Source organism: Episyrphus balteatus, chromosome 2 (assembly GCF_945859705.1).
Source record: "Episyrphus balteatus chromosome 2, idEpiBalt1.1, whole genome shotgun sequence".
NCBI lineage: Eukaryota > Metazoa > Arthropoda > Insecta > Diptera > Syrphidae > Episyrphus > Episyrphus balteatus.
Window position 1 is genome coordinate 111,497,224 of NC_079135.1, and position 23,009 is coordinate 111,520,232.

General features: G+C 29.7%; 1 protein-coding gene across 26 annotated transcripts; it reads right to left on the reverse strand.

Annotated features, from left to right (window-relative positions):
- Positions 1 to 868: 868 nt before the first annotated feature.
- On the reverse strand, positions 869 to 22,913 carry LOC129908492 (cytoplasmic dynein 1 intermediate chain). Of its 26 annotated transcripts, none has more exons than XM_055984988.1 (15): positions 22,785 to 22,913; positions 19,105 to 19,344; positions 18,886 to 19,032; positions 18,695 to 18,822; positions 15,894 to 15,956; positions 15,451 to 15,471; positions 11,664 to 11,735; positions 6,451 to 6,627; positions 6,089 to 6,384; positions 5,566 to 6,031; positions 5,347 to 5,507; positions 4,010 to 5,285; positions 3,240 to 3,950; positions 1,729 to 1,819; positions 869 to 1,669 (listed from the first exon to the last, which is right to left on the reverse strand). In XM_055984988.1, the coding sequence occupies exons 2-12, from the start codon at positions 19,257 to 19,259 to the stop codon at positions 4,938 to 4,940; spliced, it is 2,034 nt and encodes a 677-aa protein (XP_055840963.1). In that variant the 5' UTR covers positions 19,260 to 19,344; positions 22,785 to 22,913; the 3' UTR covers positions 869 to 1,669; positions 1,729 to 1,819; positions 3,240 to 3,950; positions 4,010 to 4,937. The 26 variants fall into 26 exon arrangements, with proteins under 26 accessions (XP_055840963.1, XP_055840964.1, XP_055840977.1 ...); XM_055984989.1 differs by having other exon boundaries at positions 3,240 to 3,561; positions 3,808 to 5,285; XM_055985002.1 differs by having other exon boundaries at positions 3,240 to 5,285; positions 6,451 to 6,603; positions 11,664 to 11,711; positions 15,894 to 15,926.
- Between the last annotated feature and the right edge of the window lie 96 nt (positions 22,914 to 23,009).

Genomic DNA, 23,009 nt, shown 5'->3' on the forward strand with positions numbered 1-23,009 from the left:
TAAACGATAGCCACGTTAAGTTTAAAGACATAGCAACAACGAGTACTTTTTGAAAAAAGTCAAAAAGTTAAACATTTCAAACTCATTTTGTGATACTTTTTCCCACTGCTTATTTTTTGGTTTGAAAAACAATTTTTATACATTTTTTTATTCAAAAACAAAACGCACTAGAAAGTAAAATCTTTTTACTTTTGTAAATTTTCCACTTTTATCAAAAAGTTACGATTGTAGTAATACCTTAACGAGCATCGTTGAAATAAAACAATTATCTACGTAATCGCATTTGAATAATATCGAAGTAGTTTAAACGATAATCGTTTTACATAAAAGGACCCCTGTGATAAGTGCTTCATATGGTATGATAGCATCTAACTGATAAGCCCACTATCATGGTATAAAAAGAGAAGGTATGATCATTAGAAAAAACTCAGTATCGGGAACTGTCAAAACTTATGGCTACTTAAGGTTTTGAGAGCCCAGCCCATTGAAATTGTTGTTGTAAACAAATTCGTCTTGGAAATTGTTGTTGCTTTTGACTTTGCCAAATGCCAAACGTCAAAACCTTATTACCCCATTTTGTAAGATGGCGGCTCTAATGATCATACCTTGTCTTTTTATACCATGCCCACTATGTCATCGTCATGTGGAAACGCATATTAGAGTAGAGAGTACACAAAAAAGTTCTATTCACTTTTTACTTCGCATGAAAAAAATTATTACTTTTTCAAAATAAACGATTCTATTGTACCGTGTATTATATGCTCAACAAGTCATACATTGCCTAACCGCTCACCGTCACCACAAATTCAAAATATATCTTCCATTCCATAATCATATAGATTCAAATACAAAAAACCGGTGCGGGTAATATGCAGTTATTTTTAGCTTTTATTTTGAAAAATAGCATACAAGGTTTACAATTTTCTGTAATATTACAGCTCTAATAACGGTATTCAATTAATAAAACGTTAAATTCCATATTTCAAACCAGAGTTTTTTTAGAACTTGATAGTAGAATTCTTCCAAATCATTATAATTAAAGAATATTTGTTGATCTACATATAGTACACTGGAAAAGTATGCGGTAGCAGTAAGGTTAATTGTATGAACAAAATTCCAAACCGGAACTTCAACGTTCAGGTGTAGAATGTTATTCATACAATTACCCGTATTGTAACGGCATACCTTTTCGGTAGTCATCCCTTAAATTATAATAGCGAAGTTTTGAAAAACAAAATTTTATAATTTATCGATAATGATAATAACAAGGTCTATGAATTGTAAATGATTGTATTTTAGACTTTCTTCAAAAAAATAAAAAAAAAAATTAAATCAAATCACTATCAAAATTTATTGCCTTTCTATTTTTGTTGATTTTTGCATTAATAAAATTTGAGGCAAAAAGTCTATGTTTGTAAAAAAAAAACTATATTTGGGTAATCAAATCACCATTAGAGCAAATTGTTTTGTTTGTATACTAAACAAAACTGCTGCTATGTTTAGAAATGAAGATGACCAAATTCCATTAGATTTTTTAAACGATTCGTTAAAAAACTCGGTTCTCCAATGTGAGGATTTTTAAGGGCCAATATTCGTTTTGAGATAATTGCTTGTTGATTTGCATCGTGATAGGTTTTCGCCGATATTTTTGGTGCTAGCTCCTTAGGAACTGCAAGATTACAAAAATAATTTAAATAGGAACTTATGTATGAACTTGTAATTTTATACCAAATTTTAAGGATCTCAAATTTTCCATAGAATCCTTGTGAAAACAAGAAAACAATTGCTCGGACACGATATGAGCTTGGTTTGAGATTGACTGAAAATTAAACTTATACATTAGGGTGGGTCAAAAAAATCCAAAAATTTTTTTTTGATTTGGTACTCCGAAAAATCGATTGCTAGACCCCTCTAGAATATACACACCAAATATGAGCTCTTTATATTAATGGGAAGGTCCTCCGCTTTGCAATTTTCCATTTTTACATCAAGCTTCTACTAAAAAAAAATAATTTTTTATTAATTGACTTTTTAGCAAATTTCTTTTCATATTCTTGTAGGAAATTGAACGCTCTACAAAAAAGGCCTTATACACTTTTTTCGTTTATCTAACCGTTGAATAGATATTTGAGGTCCAAAAATCGAGAAAATCTTTAAAAATTCGTTTTTTGTTCTTAATTTTGTAACAAATTGAAAAATTATAATGATCAAACGCGCAAGACATATTCTTGTTGGAAATTGATTGTTCCACAAAAAAGGTCTTATTAACTTTTTTCATTAATCTAACCATTCTAAAGATATTCGAGGGCAAAGTTAAAAAAAAATATAAAAACATTTTATATTTTTAAAAAATTTCTAATTCACTGAAACTTCATTATTTTCAAATTAGCAAGATATATTCTTGTAGGGGCTTAAACGTTCTACAAAAAATTCCTTGGAATGAAATTGATTACTTTAACCGTTTAGAAGATATTCGTATCCAAATCGCAATGCATACGGGTCATAAGAAAACTATTGAAATCAGTGAGCATTGGTTTGGATACGAATATCTTCTAAACGGTTAAAGCAATCAATTTCATTCCAAGGAATTTTTTGTAGAACGTTTAAGCCCCTACAAGAATATATCTTGCTAATTTGAAAATAATGAAGTTTCAGTGAATTGGAAATTTTTTAAAAATATAAAATGTTTTTATATTTTTTTTTAACTTTGCCCTCGAATATCTTTAGAATGGTTAGATTAATGAAAAAAGTTAATAAGACCTTTTTTGTGGAACAATCAATTTCCAACAAGAATATGTCTTGCGCGTTTGATCATTATAATTTTTCAATTTGCTGCAAAATTAAGAACAAAAAACGAATTTTTAAAGATTTTCTCGATATTTGGACCTCAAATATCTATTCAACGGTTAGATAAACGAAAAAAGTGTATAAGGCCTTTTTTGTAGAGCGTTCAATTTCCTACAAGAATATGAAAAGAAATTAGCTAAAAAGTCAATTAATAAAAAAAATTATTTTTTTTTAGTAGAAGCTTGATGTAAAAATGGAAAATTGCAAAGCGGAGGACCTTCCCATTAATATAAAGAGCTCATATTTGGTGTGTATATTCTAGAGGGGTCTAGCAATCGATTTTTCGGAGTACCAATTCAAAAAAAAAAATTTCTATTTTTTTGACCCACCCTATTATACATATTTAGTTTGGAGATTAAATTAAAAAATTATGAATAACACTTTCAACATACCCGATGTTTTAAACTGATTTCAGTAATTTTTTGAATGCTATTCAAAATGGTTGAAAATCTTACAAACATTTTTGTTTCGAAGAAAGCCAAAAATATAAAAGGAAATTACTGCCGAAATATGAAATTTGACGCAAATTGATTGAAATTATATTTTCAATTTCTCAAATTTTTTGCTTAATCTAAAAAATTTTAGATTAAATTCACGGCAAAGTGATTTTTTTAAATTTTACAATCGTTTTTTTTTTTTAAGGTTTTCTGTCTTCAAGAAATTTCAGCTTTTCTTAAAAATCAGATTCGAATAAACATTATTTGTCTTCTTCGTCTAAAATGAATACAAGAACTTATTTTTTTTTCAGGAGCATGGTCAACGAAAAATTTGTTAAGCTTAAAACAAATCGAGATTTTGGCCATATTTTGCATTGTTTTTTCTACAACTCATAACTTACACATTTTTCGTTTTAAACGCAAAACAAAAACAAATTACACAAGTGCATTTGTTGTTTTTATTTTGCGTACAAAATTAAAAAAAGTAACTACTCAGTTGTAGGAAAACTGTGCTTATTATAACCTTCTGAAAAGCCGATGTTCCTCTGTTCTTTTTCATTTGTAGACCTCATTAGCAGCTCTGATCCTTCTCTTGAAATCGAGTTCAAAGTAAATAAGTCCCAGGAAAAGATAATTAATGAAAGTAAATCAAAAATAAAGTTTTCACTGAAAATGAAATAAAAAACCAATAATTTTCAGTATATTGTTTCTTTTAATACCATTACTTCAATTATCTGATTTTTAATACATTAATAAATATTTTTTTTGTTTTATAATTTATAATAATAATTTTGCTCAAACACATTTCTTTTCCTTCTATCTCTATTCTCAAAATCCAAATTAGTTTTAGTACAAAAAAAAAACTTAATTTGCACTAAGTAATGTATAATAAAAATTTTCTTCCTTAAAAGTGTTATTTGTAACGTTTTCTAATAGCTCTCTTCAAAAACGTACATTGTTAATACTTAGAGAAAACATTGTTATCTATTTTACTGGTTTCTTCAAAATAATAAAATAAAATTTGACACATAATAAATTCTTGAGAGAAAACAACTTTGAAATTTGTTTTTGATAAAAAAGCAAATATAAAATAACTAAACTAAAAGGTCTTAAGCTTGATATTTAACTCAATTTACCACAGAATCTAACTTAACCGGAATGAATCTTGTAAAATCTTACCACAATTTTTTTTAATTAAATAAAGAAACTGTGTTTTTCAAAATTCATAGGAAATTCTGTAATAGAATCAATATAAAACTGCTCATGGACGAAAATATGGTAGAAACAAAAGAACACATTAAAATAATTTCATTTAATTTTGTTATGTTTGACTTTTTCATTAAATGAATTAAAGCAATAATTTTAATTTTTTAAATAATAATAAAAAAGAATACAATAATAAATGTTTTTAAGTTTTTGGAAGAATTATTTGATAAAAAAAAAAAAAATAATAATAAAAGCAATAAGTAAATTAATTTAAGTCTTTGTGTACAAAGATTTTGAGTTTTTTTTTTTTGTTTTGCTTTTGTTTGTGGCGGTTGCTATTTGTAAGCGCATATAAAAAATCCAAAGACCTTAATTATCTCAATAAACGCTTTTCCCTCACACAATTTTTATCTTTTTTACTTCAATAATTTAATTTGCTTAAAATCTCTAATCATTGTGATTCATTTTGAGTTCATTCAAAGTTCCACTAAATCTCGACCATTCATCCCGTGTCGGTTGTGCAACATGTTCAGCAACATCGTAAACATAAAGTTTACCTGAATCATCACCAATTGTTAAATGGAGCCCAGATGGGGTCCATGAAACACGATTCAGAGCTGGAGCACCATCAACAATCACCGATGCCGAGGGCACTTCGGTATCCTGATTTAAATTCCATAAATCAAGGCGACCACTGCCGTCGACAGAAGCGAACAAGGCGGGATGAATTGGAGACCATGCAACATCCATAACATAATCTGAATTGTCTTCAAATGAATATAATGGTTTTGTGTCCTAAAAGTAAACAAAAAATGTTATACACATTGAACGTTATAATAGAGATATTAAAATTCACCTTAAGACTCCATAGCTTAATTGTCCAATCAATGGACGATGTAAGGAACAAATCACCAAAATCTGGTGTAGATTGATTTGGATGAGTTGATATTCCCGTCACTGGACCCAAATGCTTCTCATAGACTTCAGATACACCCGAACGTATTCCATGTCGATAAGCTTTTAGAAATAACAATTTTGTTTAAACAAACTGAGAATATATCATAACAACTCCTACCAGAATAAACATTGCCATCTTCACTACCCATAACCAGATTGTTAATCTCATTCGATGGAAAGGACATGCAAGTGATAGCAATTGGCTTCGATTGCCGTTGCTGCAATTCCAGTGTATCTTGCGGCATCGACAACATATCCAAACTCCAAGAGCACAACTTGCCATCGGATGAGATCGATATCACATTGTGTGCATTCTGTGTGCCAACCATTTGCAAACAGTACACTGGATGCGTATGTGCAGTTGCACTTAGCGGTGTCCTCTGGATGGGTGTGCGCTTTTGCACTCGATTATCCCAAAGTACAATCTGACCGGAATATGTTCCACCGAGTATAAGATTCTGATTGAATTTAGCAAAGCATGTTGACATAACGGCACTCTGACAATGGAATACATCTTCGGGTGTTTGTTTTTTATATTTTGTGTTCCAGACCATAACAACACCATCTGGTTCATTGGGACTCTCCTTAAAGTGTGATTTAGTGGGTTTTAGATAGAATCGTAGAAAAATACAAATACAAACCTCATTATTATGATATGAAGCAACAACCAGTTCAGGAAAATGTGTTGACCAATCCATTGAAGTTATGCATCGATTCTTAGACCATCGGTCTTCGTAGAAAGCTCGATTCAATGACAATCGAGCATGTGTCCTCTCATCGTTTGACTCTTCATTATCGCCACCTCCAATGTAGTCTGTGTAGATGTCCACATTCTCAGATAGAGCCCTCTCGATAACACGTCCAGCGCGTAGAACAAACCTCTGAAAGTCCTCCGACAAGATGATCATCTGTTTTTGTTCTTCCGATAGTTCCTTAACTGAAAACACAAAGTTTTGTATGTAAAGAGAGGATTTAAAGAAAGGAGAGAAAAAATTCTTCTTACTCTCTTTCTTCTCTTCATGTTCTTTTTTGTGTTCGAGTGGTGTTATGGCTGGTGCAACTTCCTTCACAGTGGGCAGACCATGTGGTAGAATTCCGGGTGGTAGTTTGGAATGGAAACCATGATCGATGTGTGGCAGCGAGCTCTCTTCGTCATCTCCTTGGGCATCATAGGTAAGCACTGTTTAAGGTATAAAACTAACACAGCTAGAGGAACATGACAATCGACAAAACAGGAACAATTCTACGATTTTGTTTTGTTTGTTTCTTTCTTTCTCTTACTTTCTTTAGAGTTTTTTTTCTATTATTGATTTATTTATTTAAATAGATTCACAAACAATTATTATTTTATTTACTACTCTTCTTTTGATTTGTATTCGATTTTTTTTAAATAGCAGATATTAAAAATTAGTACGCGGTGAAGTGCAATTTTAAAGATATCAAATAAAAAAGTTAAACTTTCTAGCTGAAAAATTAAAAAATGCAAAATGATAATGGTTTAACTTTTATGGAAACAGTGAACGTTATACAATTACGAGCGTTAGAAAAAAACCAAAAATGTTTGTAGAAGAAAGTGCGTTACGAACATAGTACTGACATTTTTGAAGAAGTTAATGCATTCAAACACATGTATTTTTAAAAGGTTTTAAACCAGTTTAAACATGAATTGAATTGAAATGCGATTACTCTTGATTCAATTAAGTTTTCCAATCTGGATCAGACCTTTAGATGCAGGCCTTTTTTGAAGACCAGCAAGAGAAAAATCACTACTGTCATTGAAAGACTAAAATCAAAGTGCCGGTTCTAGTGATAACCGATTTGGTGGAAAACCACAAAATTAAGTTAATCATTGTAAAATACAAATATTTGGAAACAAACCTTTCTTAGTGCGCCACTCCCATATCTAAGTAGCTTTGAATCGAAGAATTCTTTTTGTAGTTTAATTAAACTGTAACGTTTAAGTTTAACAAAACCAATGTTTTCGTGAGAACTAAGAAAAGTAAAACAAAAACGCTACGAAACCAATCTGATTTTGAAGTTTTAGATTCATGCTGCCTGAGTTTCAAAGTCTAAAGGAAACAGGCAAAATAATATATAAATTGACTGTGCCACAGTGAAGTTTCTAAAATGTTCACCATCTGCAGGCTGATGCGAAAGAGCTCTGTAAGCCTACAGCAATATAATTCTAGTCTATAATAAGGGGTTCTCGTCTAAGGAGGCGCACGTAAGTGAAGAGGACCACAATCAATTTGGCGTGCAAAACTGGAAGAAGCAAATTTCGGGTGTGAGAGTTACCATAAAATTACTGGTATCTTTCTTTAACACTGCAATTTTCTTTCTTCCACGATGCTATAAAGTTGAATGATCGCATGAATGTAGATGGTGAAGTTGCACTCTGACCAATGAGGTTTATTGCCCACTTTAAGATAATTAAAGACGTATTACTTGTTTCTAGAAGATGCACTAAAAAAAACGCAAACTTTAAATGCATAATGCGGCAAGCTTAATCCATATAAACATCAAAAACGATGAAACGGAAGACGATGAATTTTGTACTCCTCCATGGTGGTGAATATCAATCCGACACTACTTTAAGGGCCCTGTTAAGACTCACGAATCGCAAGTAAATATTGGCGAGTGTGATTTTTGGCGTTGTTATAGAAACTTGTTGCCAGAAAAATGTTTATTCCACAATTATTGCAGTTTTGATCCAATCTTTTTTCTTGCGCTTTCACATTGCAGGAAAATATGTAGAACAAAGCAGCTATTTTGACTTTAATGGAAAGTAGGTTTGACAACTTCAAAGAAGTGAAAAAAAGCTGCAAAAGAATTCGACTTTTTTTCTACAATAGGCTTTTCAAACACTTTAAAAATGATTCAAACTAAATTTAAGTCAGATCTAAGCTTACAAAGCTTCTTCTACTACTTTGAAACTAATGATAAAAAATTAAATCAACTAAAAATATGAACTAAAAATCATCATTTAGCCTAATTAAATTGTCGATGAAAAGTCTATTCTTAATATGCCATGCAAAGTATTTAATTATTTAAACATTAAAATCTGTACAGAAAAAAAAAATCGGAAATTAGTTTGCAATAGTAAAAAAAAAAAATTAAAATAAACAATTATGAGCAAAAAACACGAAAAACGATTTAGCGAAAAGTTAAAAGAAAAATGTTAAAAAAATGCAATTTATGAACGTTTATGGTGAATTAAAAAGTTAGTTACCTTTGAGCTTTATGTGCGAATTATTATATAATTGAGTTTCTTTGCCTATTTAAAAGCGGTGTATTTACTTTTTTATTTTGTAAATTAGATATACATTATGTACGCATGTATTTTGTCATTAGAATGGAAATATTATTGGTCATGAAATTAAACAAACAATATATTTATTACTTTTAATATGTATATCCACACACGCACACAGATTCGTGAGCTTGATGTATTTATAGGTTTTAATGCAGTAGTTATCACTTGTATAAGATACAAAAATGTCATTATGAAAGAAAATATTAATACATAGTTGTTTTATACATTAAACTTTGTTGCTGTTTTTGTTCTTTACCGTGTACACAAATTAAAAAAAAAATTAAATGTGAGAAAGCTTGGTTGTTTTTCCTTTTTTTTACAAAACAAAAGAAGAAGAATACAAATTAATAAATTAATTAATAATAAAAAAAAAAACATAAAATTAAACAATAATATAGTAAACAAAAATTATATATTAATATAAACATTATCTTAAATTTAAAAAAAAATACAAGAACGTGTGTATTTGTCAATTATTATTATTGTTTTTGTATATTTCTCCACCCAATTTCATTACATTCTATTTTAGTTTTATGTTGAATTTGTAAAAAAAACATTCTTTGCTGATTAAAAATTGTTTTTTTTTTTTTTTACTGCAAAGATTTTTCATTTTTATGATTGGCCATACATAAGCATCACCGACATTTTTATTACATGAACTCAAAATAGGTAAAATTATTTATGTTAGATTTATTTAATTTTAATTGTGAAAACATAAAAAATTAAATAAAAAAAAAAACATTAAAAAAATCAAAAGTTTAATGTTTACATCAAAGCTTCACAACTTAAAACAAGTGACAAGAAAAATAACCAAAAAATATTAAAAGAAAAAAAGTTTCCTTAGCCAATGTAGTTCTAGTTTTGTATTAAAAACATTGTTGGTGGCAAGTAAGAGAATAAAAAGCTACTAAATTGACTTATAGAAATATGTAATTTTTAAATTTACAACTTGGGAACATTAGTATTGAAGAGTTCAGTATAACGGTTCAAATTGAACCGTTATGTTATTAAGGAGCCGGTTATAGCTATCAGGAAAATGCATCAGGAAAAAAGAAACAGTATAAAATTGAATATTTTTTCCTGATGATTGTTTATAGCGATCAGGAAAATGTATGTCAGTTGACACATACAAAAACTCCCTACTTTTATTTTTCTTGATTTAAATACACACGAAAAGTTTATCGTTTGGAGTGGAACAGGACAAATTTGAAACACTTCAGAGGAACGATTCGTTTAATTTTGTTCTCAATAAAAAAAAAAAAAAATAAACGCTCTGTTTGGAAAGCATTTAATCCCTTTTTATTCAATTCGTTTGTTCGAAAAAATATATGTATATGAGGAGGAGATTCATCGCGTGAAAGAGATTCCCAAAACTGGGAAAATTGGGGTTTGCGTCGATATTTTGTGTTAAGAATGGTTTTGTTTTTACGGTTTGTGCAGTTAACTGTGCAACAATCAAAATGATTTTGTTAATTGCTCATGTCTGTAATAACAATTCGCGCAGTTATATTGTATCGTGAATGGCAGGCCTAGTGAAACAAGAACATTCAATTGCTTTATATTTCACCTTAAAAAATATATCAGAATAATTATGGAAGTTATAAGTTATAACAAATTTTCACGCGTAGTTCAGAAAAAGGAAAAACCCACCTTGTTTATGTGGAATTCACAATAAAATTGGCGGGGAGAAATTTTAAACACATACATATGCGATGCTTATCTACATGTCGAATCTCATAAAATTTAAGACATTTTTTCAATGCCTTGGCAAAAGCTTTTGTTTTTTTTTTTTTTTTTTTTTGCAGAAATAATTTGGTGTTTGCGGATACGAAAAAAGGCACTTTGAAATCTATAAAAATACAAATTCTCAAAACTTCACCTTTTTTTGCCCCAAATGACTTTACTATTGCACCTCTATTAGGGCAATCAATATTGATAGCTGGTAAATTTAAAATTTCTTCCCTACAATCTCAATCAATCAATTTTATTACAATTTATCATGTAATGACCATTCTCATATTTAATGACCAAAACTTGTATAAACTGAGTTTTAAAATATTGAATTTCAACTGCCAATTGATAGTTGATAACTGATATAGAGGTTTTGGACTTGTAATAGGTAATTTTTTGGTTTAAATTATATTCCTTCACAAATAAAGTATGGAAGTCTCTTTTGGAAGCCTGACGCGAAAGTACTACTATGTTGATGTTTTAGTATTTATGTTAATGACGCTTGAAAATATTTTTTGATTAAAATTGATGAAAAGATATGAAACCACCTACCACCAAAAGATAAAAAATGCTTTATACAGTTACCGTTAATTATTGTGTTCAATATATTTTGTATTAATGATTTTATTTATATTTTGGAATAATGTACCAACAAAACTACAATTTTCTTTCCCAAAGACATTTGATTCTTGAAATGAGCTGTGAACAATTTTATTGTTAAGGCACATGATCTAAAGCCAAAAATGAATGAAATTATTTTTTGATTATTTATTTTGTTTAATTATGTTAGCAAATACAGAGAGAAGCATGCAATAGAATACAATAATAATTGTTTACATAATTTAAGATAGATTTTAGAATTATTTGCTATAAGTCTAAAACAAAAAATATATAAAACTGAGAAACACAAATCAGGCAACGATTATACAATACAATACAAAAAATAGAGTCTACATACAAAGATAACACTCTTAGGTATATTTTTACCTCAAATGTTTTTTTTTTTTGTTAAAATATTTAAATTTAGTTTAAATTTTAAAGCTTTTGTTTATCTGTAGAATTTCAATGAATTTATTTTATTTTAAATTAAAACGCGATTTTTAATAAATTCAAGTTCCTATTTTGCTTCATGTCGATCCTATTCACTGTCGATATAACTCACAGATACCTACCTGTGAACTCATCCTCCCACTCTAAACCTGGATTAAGATTGTATTCATCTTGAAGTAGAAGAGAATTTGTTTCTTTTTTGTTCACGTTTTTATCATACAATTAAAAAAAAAAATAAATAGAATAATATATCGATTTAAGTTTCTAATTCTTATTTTGATTTATAAATATTTTTTTTTTTAATTAATATTTATGTTGGCCAATTTCTAGGAGTTTGGGAAACTTAAGAAAAAATAATAAAAAAAAAGCAAAATAAAATAACTAAACGAGGTTTTATCGATTTTTGAGAATACGCCTCAAACCAAGCTTGAGAATCGAGTTCATGCACATAAAAATAATGAAATTTGATAAAACGCTCGACTCTTTTATTCCGTTTTTGATAAGGAGCACAAATTGGTTACACAACAAAAACATTATTAACCTCTCTCCAAAGATTAAAAAATAATTACATAAGTAAAAATAAGATTTAAAACTATATATAAAAACATACTTAAGAAAATAATGAAAATGGGAATAATGCAGCCATGTATGAACCAATAATTTAATGAAACTTCTTTATGTGTAAAGCTATTTCAATTAGGAGACTAATAATGGAACCAAGTTTATCAGTTTTCGTTCAATGCGTACTTGAGTTTTACTTGATTTGTATATAAATTTATATATATATGTACATAATGTGCTTACATTTGAAATGATAATTACTTGTTTTTTATTTTACTTTTCCGAAAAAATTATAAAATTCTATAGATTTGTATATGAAATGATTATACTCTGCTTTAAAAGAAGTGAGAATAAAAACAATCTACTCAGAGTGAAGCAGACCAGGAGCAAATTCAAACCAATGATAATGTAGAGATAGGTTAGGTTAGGTTATATGTGCTGACAGTTGATTTTGTTACCGTCACACTTAGATCGATGCAGATCCCTTGTGATACCCTGAAGTATTGTAACTTCATGAAAAAGTGTTAACCTATGAATGCTATGGTTGTTCGAGCCATTTGGAGGACTTGACAAAGTTCAGTAGGCTATTGCCTGAGAGTTCCGATAGTTCTTCTAATTCATTAAAGAAGTAGTTTCCTAAGAATTTTTTCCTAGTGCGACAGAGTGCTGAACAGTGACAGAGGAAGTGAACAGTGTTTTCCTGTTCGTCCTCATTGCCGCAGCCTCTGCATAGATCATCCGTACTAAGCCCCATTTTCTTTTTGTGGTATCCTAGTAGGTTATGTCCCGTTAAGACGCCTATTAGGGATCTTAAGGAAGGTTTACTAAGTAGTAAGATCTTATTTGATTTTTCTCGTCGAAGTTCGGCCATAGTTTCCTGGTGTGACCGCAGGTTTCTAGGAGGTTCCATCTTTCATTGGTTTTTTGTAAAATATTGTTGACGATATTTCGCTTTATTTCACATTGTGGGATTCTGATGTTATGGTCTATGAGAGAGGGATCAAGAACTGAGCCTTCCCTTGCAAGCTCATCCGCTTTTTCGTTGCCGAACACATCACTGTGGCCGGGAACCCAGCAGAGTCTTACATTATGCTGTATACCAAGAACCCTAAGCTCTTCGCGACAGCAAGAAACAAGCTTTGACTTGATTAAGGTGGCAGAAATCGTTTTTATTGCCGCTAGCTATCAATGAAAAAGGTGATGTCAGCAGGTGATAATGTAGAGATGCTTAAGCAGAAAATAAATACACTTATGTTTGCTTCACCTCCACCATGTCAGAAAGTATCATGGGTATACTTGAGGGTGTTGATAACAAAAGTAAGTGGCAAGAATTCTAAATGATTTTGAGATATGCAAAATATGGTCAGGACGGAATCACTTCCACCGCTTTATCAGGTTGGAGTAATAACCTACTCTTCTTTTCTTTTTACAAATGAAGCTGAACTTGTCTCCAAAGTCCCTAAAATGTTGCGAAATTTCTTCACCACGTCTAATCCACGAGTACACTTGTGACCTATTTTTTCCAAGTTGTTTGAAGACAGCATTTAGGGCCAATAAAAGTATTATTCAAAGTGACACTTTCAAAGACACCCTCGTAAGAATTACATACGAGCTCATTGGTGATAGCTTCAATGCAAAACATCAATTGTGAATAAAAAAAATAAAAAGGATTAGTATCCAAAACTCAGGTGCCTGCGTCGTGCTTGAGCGCGGAGTTCTTGATTGCTTAAATCTGGTTTAGACCAGCAATGCAACTTTAAGTCACGACGAAGTGCTTGCCTCGCCTCCACGTAGTGTTCCATGTGGCACATATGACACAATATATTCTATATACATACATAGGTTACGAAGGTTAACGTGGTAAAATCTCATGAAAACGAAACTATCGTGCGTCGGATAGGAATTGGCCATACGTTGACAACTTTTGACCATTGTATCCCTAAAATGATTGGTTTCTGGAATGTAAGGAAAACAAAAAAAAAAGTAATTCACTTTTGGTTCTTTCATTATACATATCAACCGATTTTACCGAGAACGGCTTCAGCGTGAGTTTTTCTGAATAACTTTTTATCTAATTCAATTACTTCCAGAAATTTGAAACTTTATTTGCACCACAGATTCCAGTGACTGAAATGCTCTACACCAAATAGTTCATTTAGGTTATTGCTGCTCCCCAACTAAAAATTTTTTTTCCCTTAAGGCTCTCCCAATAGATGATACAGTTTCGAAAAAATTCACCAAGAGAATCAACGGTAGTGCCACTAGTTCCAGATAGGTCTAACTTCTTATGTATGAGCTATTCCTATGAGTCATTAAAGGCTACGATCCCCTTGTTAGGGATCAATGAAAATAAATAAATAAATTAAATAAATAAAAAACATGAATAAATTATCGTTTTTGGTCAAACAATGCTTCGTAAGCAATCTAATAGATTGGAATACTTTCCTTTAAAGTATACTTCAAATAATTATGCATATCTGATAAAATTCAAAAGAGAAATCTACTACAAACGAAGAAATTTATACGACCTTAAACCACACAGTATTATTTGAAAATATTGTGAACATTTTTATAGAATTATTTATCCTTGAACCGAGTGACGTTGAAATTTCGTTTTCCTGGACTATTTGAATTAAAAGCTACTGTTGGACAGGTTCCATCTTGAAGTTCACAAAACGGATCCAAGGCCCTGCACATCTATCTATCGATTTATGCACGTCTAAAGAAAAGAACAAATCATCACTTGGTTAATACAACGTGTTGTACAGCAGCGCTCCTATAAAGTGGTTAGTACATGAAAAGCGACAAAGAAGATTCCAAAAATGCGACGATCATTCAAATACAATCCTATTTCAAAGACCAAAAATGTATTAATCTTTAGATAACGTATTTAACGTTATCCATTCCATTGAACGAAAAACAAACATACACATTGACAATGTTCCATAATTAGTCCCTTAAATTATAAGTTTATAGTATCGTGATATTCATGAACATAAAATTGTCTTCCACAAAGACAACAATTAATAATAAAAATAAACTATTCATTTTTGTTTACTAATAAATTATATAAGAATAACAAATAAATTAAAAAAAACATGGGTGGAGAAATAAAATTGTCAAACCGAATATATAACTCCTGAAAAAATTAAAATTAATTTATTCTACAAAACATACAAATTTCTTAATTTCTACCAACAAAGAATATAAATTACGCAACTCCATAAAATATATATTTTTTTTCAAATTTTGAAATATATAATGCAACTTTGTACTATACCATACCTTACATTAAAAAAAGAAAAATACAAAACAAAAAAACAAAATACATTTAACAACTCAACTCACCGTAATAATCCGATGCGTGAGCTAAAATTAAAACAAGAAAATTAAAAAGACAAACATTAGCTATCTAATCACAAATAAAATTCATATTACAACATTGGCACTTTTTTTCTTAAATTTTAAAGGTATTATAAATATTTTATAAGAATTATTGTTAAAAAATTCTAAGGAATAAACCTCGGTTGTTATATACAAAGGCATAGATAGTATTAGTCTCTATTACTTTCAATCAATCACACTCGTATGGATTTTTTCTAAAATTAATGAATTTTACTAAAAAAATACGTAACAAAATTATGCTATCCGATACAATGATTCACAACAACCGAGATAAATTGTTATTATTTTAGTATTTTACTATAAATACAAATAAATTTCTTTTTTTTTTTTCTTATTTTGTGTGAGATGTGAGTAAATAAATGAATTTTTTAATTTAAAGAAAATACCTTTGCGGGGTCTCCACCAATCCTCCATATATCCTGACAAAGGTGAGGAATGGCAAGAAAGAACTGTATTTGTTATTTAATTTCACTACGAATTGCTATTTGGGATTTATTTTAAATACATTTTGTAACTGGAATATTCATTTTTTTCAATTCAAGTTAATTAAATGCAAAGAAATGTGAAGCAAGAGTTAATAAATGTTTTGAGCTACAAAATGTTACAATTAAATTTTGTGGGTACTTGCGTTTTGGAATAAGCGAATCGTGTGTTTATAAGGAAACGTGCAGTGAATTTGTTTTTTTGATTTGTAAAACTGAAACAAAATAACATGCTACTGTTGTTGACAAGGCGTGATTTGATAAAAACATAATATTTTTGTAATAAATTAAAGGGTGCATTTTAAGTTAAAATCTTATTATCCTAGCGAATCGATTGTAAAATTTTAAGCTCCTGAATTCCTAGCAATTAAAAGCGTGTTCATTACTCTTAGATATTTGAAAAAGTCTTTAGTGCTTTATTAATTTGTACAAAAAATTAAACCTGCGAATATCTAACAAAAAATTAACAGGATTAAAAATATAACTAGATCCTTCGTCCAGTTATGTGAAGCCATCTAAATTATTTTGCCTTTTCTATTTAATGTGTTTTCGTTCTTAAAAAAAAAAAACTACTAAAAACACCGGTGTACAAAGATGGCACCATTTCAATTGTAACATTTTTCTATAGGAGTCAAATTTTTGCACTTTATCATTTCTCTACTGGCCTTTTACCGCAGATTTAAAGGGCGTAAGCTTCAACAGAGTTTGAATGAGCGTTGTTCAACTCGATTCCACTAATGTTATCATGAAAAAGTTGATAAATCATTTTTAAACTACTATTTTAAGCTCTCGGATTTTCTTTAGATCTCAATTTATTAGGAACTTAGATGTCGTTTTAAGTTCTCGAAGTTCTAGCAAATTCTTACGTTTTCGAGTCACAAATAAATGAACGTAAAAGGGAATGTTTTAATTCCTACAGACTGCAAAAGCCAAATATTTACGCTATTTATAGCATGTATTTATGCAGATAAGCTTAGTTTGATAATTAAATTAATCATGAATCTAAGACAGAAAATGCTCCGAACAGACTTTTTGGAATGTTGTTTGGATAGATATTGGGAGTATAACTTAATTTTAGTTTTTTGAAAATGAAGGTTTATTTGATAAATCTATACATTTGTTTATGTTTAATGTATTGTTCATAGCTAGCTTATACTTCCATCCCTTTCAAATCAAAATCACCGCTTTTGAAAAGTCGAGACCTCCACCAATAAACGATGACTTAATTTATTTCACTTTCTGCAAATGAAGCTTTTTTTGGGATGAACTTGGAAATATTCGACGCAATAAAAGTCGGTTTTATTATGATGAAGAAATGAAATCATATTTAAACCGAGTTCTAACGAGCTAGTCCTAAAAAGGTTGAGGGTCTAAAATATAACAAAGTTCTCGCTCAGACAAAGTTCTAATTTCGAGTTTTAAGGCAATAGAACTTGGTGAAGAGATGAAACTGAAATAAATTTAGTTTTAATTTTTTCTTAAACCGAGTTTCGAGAGCTAGAAATTTGGCAAGTTATCTACCGTAAGAGTAAATTCCTTTAAATCTATTCGAACTTATTTTTACATTTTTCTATTTTCCGACAATTCATTAATTTTTTTATACTCAATTCAAACTCAACAATGAGTTACAACATTTTGTAAAACATTTGGTATGAGCTAAAACCGAGTGCAATCTGCGTTCTATGCTTTTCAACTAAAAAATCGATGGTCAGCTTACGATCCGAGAAATCTTGTTTGAAAATTCGACTTTATACTTGTCAAACGTCCTAGTTCGAATAGAAAAGTAGTAATTGTTATTTTCGGCGAGCTTTTACTGCGTCAAAAAACAAGAAATCAAGAGGCTTTTTAATGCTATTTCAAGGCAAAGTGTGTTAAGGTTAAGGAAAACTTTGACTTTCTTGTTCTGAATTTTATAATATTTTATTATAATGAACAAATTAATTCTTATCTTGTCTTGTTAGAAACCGATGAAAAATGATAGGTAGACTAAAGTCTGAAATCAATAATTTTTTTATTGTTAACGGTCAAAGTGTTTTGCCTATTTACACTCTATTTCAATTACGAAAACGAATCAAATATTTTAAAAGTAAAAAAAAAATATTTCCAAATTTAGCTCACATTTTGTTTCAGTCAAAATTAATATAAATATTATAACAAATTCCAAATGAATACAACCAAACTCCATTTGGATACATAAAAAACACTATGATTTTGTTTAAAACTACCTCTTTAGTTCCTTATTATTGCTTTGAATGAAAAAAAATTCTAATAAAATAAAAAAAGGAAAATACTCATTCATATGTTTTGAATGGTTTAAACTGGAATGTAATTCGTAACTTTTGAAGTAATCAATGTGAAATAGTATTATGACAGTAATAAAAATTAAAGTTTTTTAATGCTATTACTAATTATGATTTTGGAATGTGTATATTATATTTTATTTAATTTGATATATTTATGAGGTTTTAAAAGGATTATTTTTATACAATCTTTTAAGCTATAGTTTAGGTTATCAACTTATAAAATTTTAAAACTTTAATTTCTAGAATGAAAGCTCACTCTAAAAAACTAATGAAGTTTAATACAAGCATTTAATCATAATTAGTATGTAGTTTAATTAAAATATACAGGGAACAAAACATGAAAGCTAAACATAAAATTTAAACAAAACCAACATTAGAAAAACCACACAAGAAACTACATACCATCACGTTCGTGTCCTCCAGAACTGTTTGTTTGCGTTTGTTTTGTGTAGACCAGAGTTTCCTTTGGTGGAATGTTTGTTGCCTGTACAGTTACAACGCTCAAATTTAATGGTTTTTTACGACCAGCTCTAGAAATACAAATTATTATTTTATAACAAAAGTAAAAAAGAAAAAAAAAGATTTCAACATACACTTGGCCATTAACACTTGGCTGCAAACTTGCATCTGGAGTTATGTTATTAGAGTTATCTGATGTAACAGAGTTTACAGATGAAAGCGAGGATAATACTTCAGATACTGGGGCAACGCCCAATGATGACAACATTTCATCCAAATCCCTAAAAGAATAGTAAATGGTATACATTTCTAAATGATATGGTTTTAATTCAGGAAGTAAGGAAAAAACATACTTTCTTTGATCCTTATCAATGCCAACTCCACCACCTATTCGTCCAGTAGCCTCTTCGATGTCTTTCATTTCCTTTTCACGACGTCTGCGGTCCTTTTCTTCTCGCAAAGCAGCCAACTTGGCTTTTTTGCGTTCCAATTCCGCTTTACGATCCATTGTTTCGTTTTTTTTTTTCTGAGCTTTTTTAGTTAATGATTAAAGGAAAAATAGTATTTTGATGGAGATTCTCCGTTGTTTTGAGCTGAAATAAAAAAATAATTATATATAATTACTAATTTTTTGTTAAACTAATAAATTAAAAAAAAACATTTAGACATAATAAGGATAATAGCATTGCTATGAACTATTTATTTAATTAATACTATCTTAAATGATTTTTGACTCCGAAATATAATTTTGCTATATAGCAGAGGATGTCCATGAATCTAACTAAATTTAATTTTTTTAGCATTTAAGATTAAAAGTATTAAACATTCTTTTTGAACTTTTTTAATTATTTTTAAACCAAGCAATTTTAACTTTTAAAACTATTGGAACCGCTCCTGGTTTACAAAAAAAAAAAGTACAATAACCCTCTGAATAAAATAGTGTAGCTGTGGCTGTAGCTTGTAGCGCAAGTTGAAGAATTCTCAACTTTTTGCTCAGCTGCCGCCACCTTTTGTTGTTATTTCCCTCAGTAAAATTTTGACAGTACCACAAGCTACAGCCACAGCTACGCCACTGTATTCAACCAGTTAAGCAGAGAACAAAGTTTCCAAAGATCTAAAGTAAAATTTACGAAAACCTTTTTTTTTTGAAGATAGAAGACGAAACACCTCTAATGTTGCATTTTGTGCACGATAACAATCCCAACCAGCGATTGTTAAAATCGTGGTTATAAATTTGTTTTTGAAAGCAATGAAATGACTTGCAGAACCGTTAACGTAGGTGGTCCCTCACAGCATATTGGGTGATATGTTAAAAAATAGTAAATGCTTTTACTTGAAAAATTGTAAAGTATGAACTTCGCTATCCATATTTTGTGCATACATATATCAAACCTTATTAATTTTGTATGGCAAGAATTTAATATTTTTTATGCATACGGGCCATTTTGGCCAAAAACTATAATATCATTATTTACATAATGTAACAATAACCCATAATAGCATATAAGTCAATTTTCATTACTTTTCAGCAGAAGCATTTGAAGCCTTTACTGTTTTCAAACGCTTTTAGACAAAAAGAATTAACAAAAGTTAAAATATAAAGATGCAAAGCGACGTAAAATATTTTTTCTATTTTTTTCGAAAAAAAGTGTAACTTGACTTATGTCTGCAAAATCTCGAACGGCTGAATTGAAATAATAACATAATTGGTCTCTATTCTGAAGGCTTTTATTCTGAAAGTTAAATTTTTGTAACGGCTTATAGAAATAACAAACAATTAACAGGGTATATTGTTTAAAAAATAGGGAGTAAAATTGCATTATCAACTCAATTTGAGCATAAGTCGATTTATGCTGGAATGGGTTTTTTTCCAAGGACCCAAAAATCTACTTTTTTCCCTTGCAACAAACTAAAAGCTTGTCAAAAAAACAATACAATACAGCCATATACAAGATAACACCTAACAAATGATACATACATATAAAGTTTTAAGACGTATGGATCATGGAAATCTCGAGAGAATCGTTTAACGAATCCTATTATTCGATTAGCTTTATTGATAACACTGGTCAACAAGGTTTTTGCCACAAGAACTCGAATCTGAAGTCAGAAAATTTTTATTGGCCTCCGTTTTTGAAATATTACCGTTAGAAAATGCCGAAAAACGTAATTTTGGCTGTTTTCGAAGTTATGTTTTTATGTGGGGTAATTCCTTATGAAAAAAATTGTAAAGGTGCCTATAAGAACTGGTTTTATTCTTCCAAAAAATGTTTTAATCTTTCCGACATCTTTTTTAATGCCCGAGATATTTAAAATGTAAGGATTGGTCATTGACTCAGAAACAGCACTGGCCAACCAAATTAAACTTTTTTTTGCCACAAGAACAAATATATAATTTTCTACAGGTTTTTGGGTTGCTGAACTCGAATCCATAATCAGAAAAATTCTATTGGCCTCCGTTCTTGAAATATTACCGTTATAAAATGCAGAAAAAGGTTTTTTTTTTATAACGGTTATGTTTCAAGAACGGAAGATTTTAGAATTTTTTCGATTGCGGATTCGAGTTTAGCGACCCAATAACCTCTAGAAAATTATATTTTGATTCTTGTGGCAAAAATTTTATGACCAGGGACTTAAACTTTAGATTAAATTTAGTTTCTCTTTGGCTAACTAACTGAAAATTAAGATATCTCAAGCAATTAAAGAGATATCGGGAAAAGTTAAACATGTTTTTCACTTGTCAACATTTAAAATAAATCATTAACCTATTTGTATTTTCGTTGCAGCATTCTCTAAAGTCCTTCTTGAAGTTTTAGACAGTTATTATATCGTCGAAATAAATTTGAGCATTATAATCTGGAATTATAATCATAATTTGTACCTTTGTGCAAATGCAAATATGTAATGTTTAATTTACTTATTATTATCCATTTAAAAAATAGTGGCCGGATAGTGATGACTACCCGGGTACACCTACTCTATCACCACATGGCTTCATTCATGGATATCATTCAAGTAGCTAGTACGTGCAATAAAGCAGTTTCTATTTCCCATTTACAACTTAATTGACTCACCTTCAAATGATTCTCGAATTGACAGATACACTTTTAAAAATATTTTTCAAACCATCGTCCCCACATGTTTCCTTCCTATTTAGACTATGTTTGCATGTTCCCTATCTAACTGCTGCTAGACTTCAGAGTCGTGTCTAAGTTAAGGTATTTTCCAACTCTTGTTTGTCGCGACTTGAATGAATAATTAGTTCATTGGACACAAAATGACGATACTAAATTTAATAATGTGCGCAAATACTCAACCAACAACAATCTACTGACATCTTCATATGTTTTCTTTATAATCAAGATACCCCCAAATAATCCATGAAAGATTTTTTCTTATTATAGAAAAAAAAGTAAACATACGCTAAAAAAACAATGCAGACAAGAAGATGAAAGGTTAAGTCCCAAAAGAACCGCAACAACAACAACACAACATAATACGAATCCAAGTCACTTATTGAAGAAGAAACAAAAAATGCAACGCAAAAATCTCATCCCACTTTGCAGAGAACAACACAAAAAAATCGATATCCCAAACCAAAATGAAAACAAAGAAAAATCCCGGAATGGGTTGAAAAAGTATTGATGTTGGCTTTTCGCCGAAGCTCCACCTCGAAAAAAAGGTTCATCTTAAATGGAAACGACAAATGCATTGGGCCAAGTTAGGAATGTGATGATGTCACCGATGAGTGTTGGCTATTTTGTTAAATAATTATTCTTAACTTTAAACCATTTTATATTTTAATGAAATCAAAAAGAAATATATATTTTTTGCATATCAAAAAGAACAAACAAAAATTTTAGGAAAGAAAATGCAAGAAAATTCATCATCTCATGCAGAATCAAATAAAAAGAAAATCAATAATGGAGGTGAAAACTTGCAAGTTTTCATCAGACAATGAGAGAAAATTGTTTTTTCAACCTTAAATAACGGTTTAATACACAAATTTAATTGACAAAAACAAATTTAATACCTTAATGTACAATTTGTTGCAATTATTTTTAAAATTTCTTCAATTTTTATCCAATTAATTTAACATTTTTATAAGAAACAAAATTTGATCGAACCACTAATCACGAAAATGCAAAAAATTCTAATAAGATTTCTCTCTCAATTCTCTTTAGTTTATGTTGCGCCATCTGCGGGGGATTTTAAATTTTGACAGATTAAAAAGATAAATGAGTGCATTCAGTTAATG

What these genes read in the sequence shown, in the direction of transcription:
- LOC129908492 (XM_055984988.1), bottom strand. Translation starts at nt 19,259, where the DNA reads ATGGATCGTAAAGCGGAATTGGAACGCAAAAAAGCCAAGTTGGCTGCT. An exon ending in CTTCATATCATAATAATGAG is followed by an intron (nt 6,032 to 6,088) that starts GTTTGTATTTGT and finishes TCACACTTTAAG; the next exon opens with GAGAGTCCCAATGAACCAGA. An exon ending in TTAAGCTATGGAGTCTTAAG is followed by an intron (nt 5,286 to 5,346) that starts GTGAATTTTAAT and finishes GTTTACTTTTAG; the next exon opens with GACACAAAACCATTATATTC.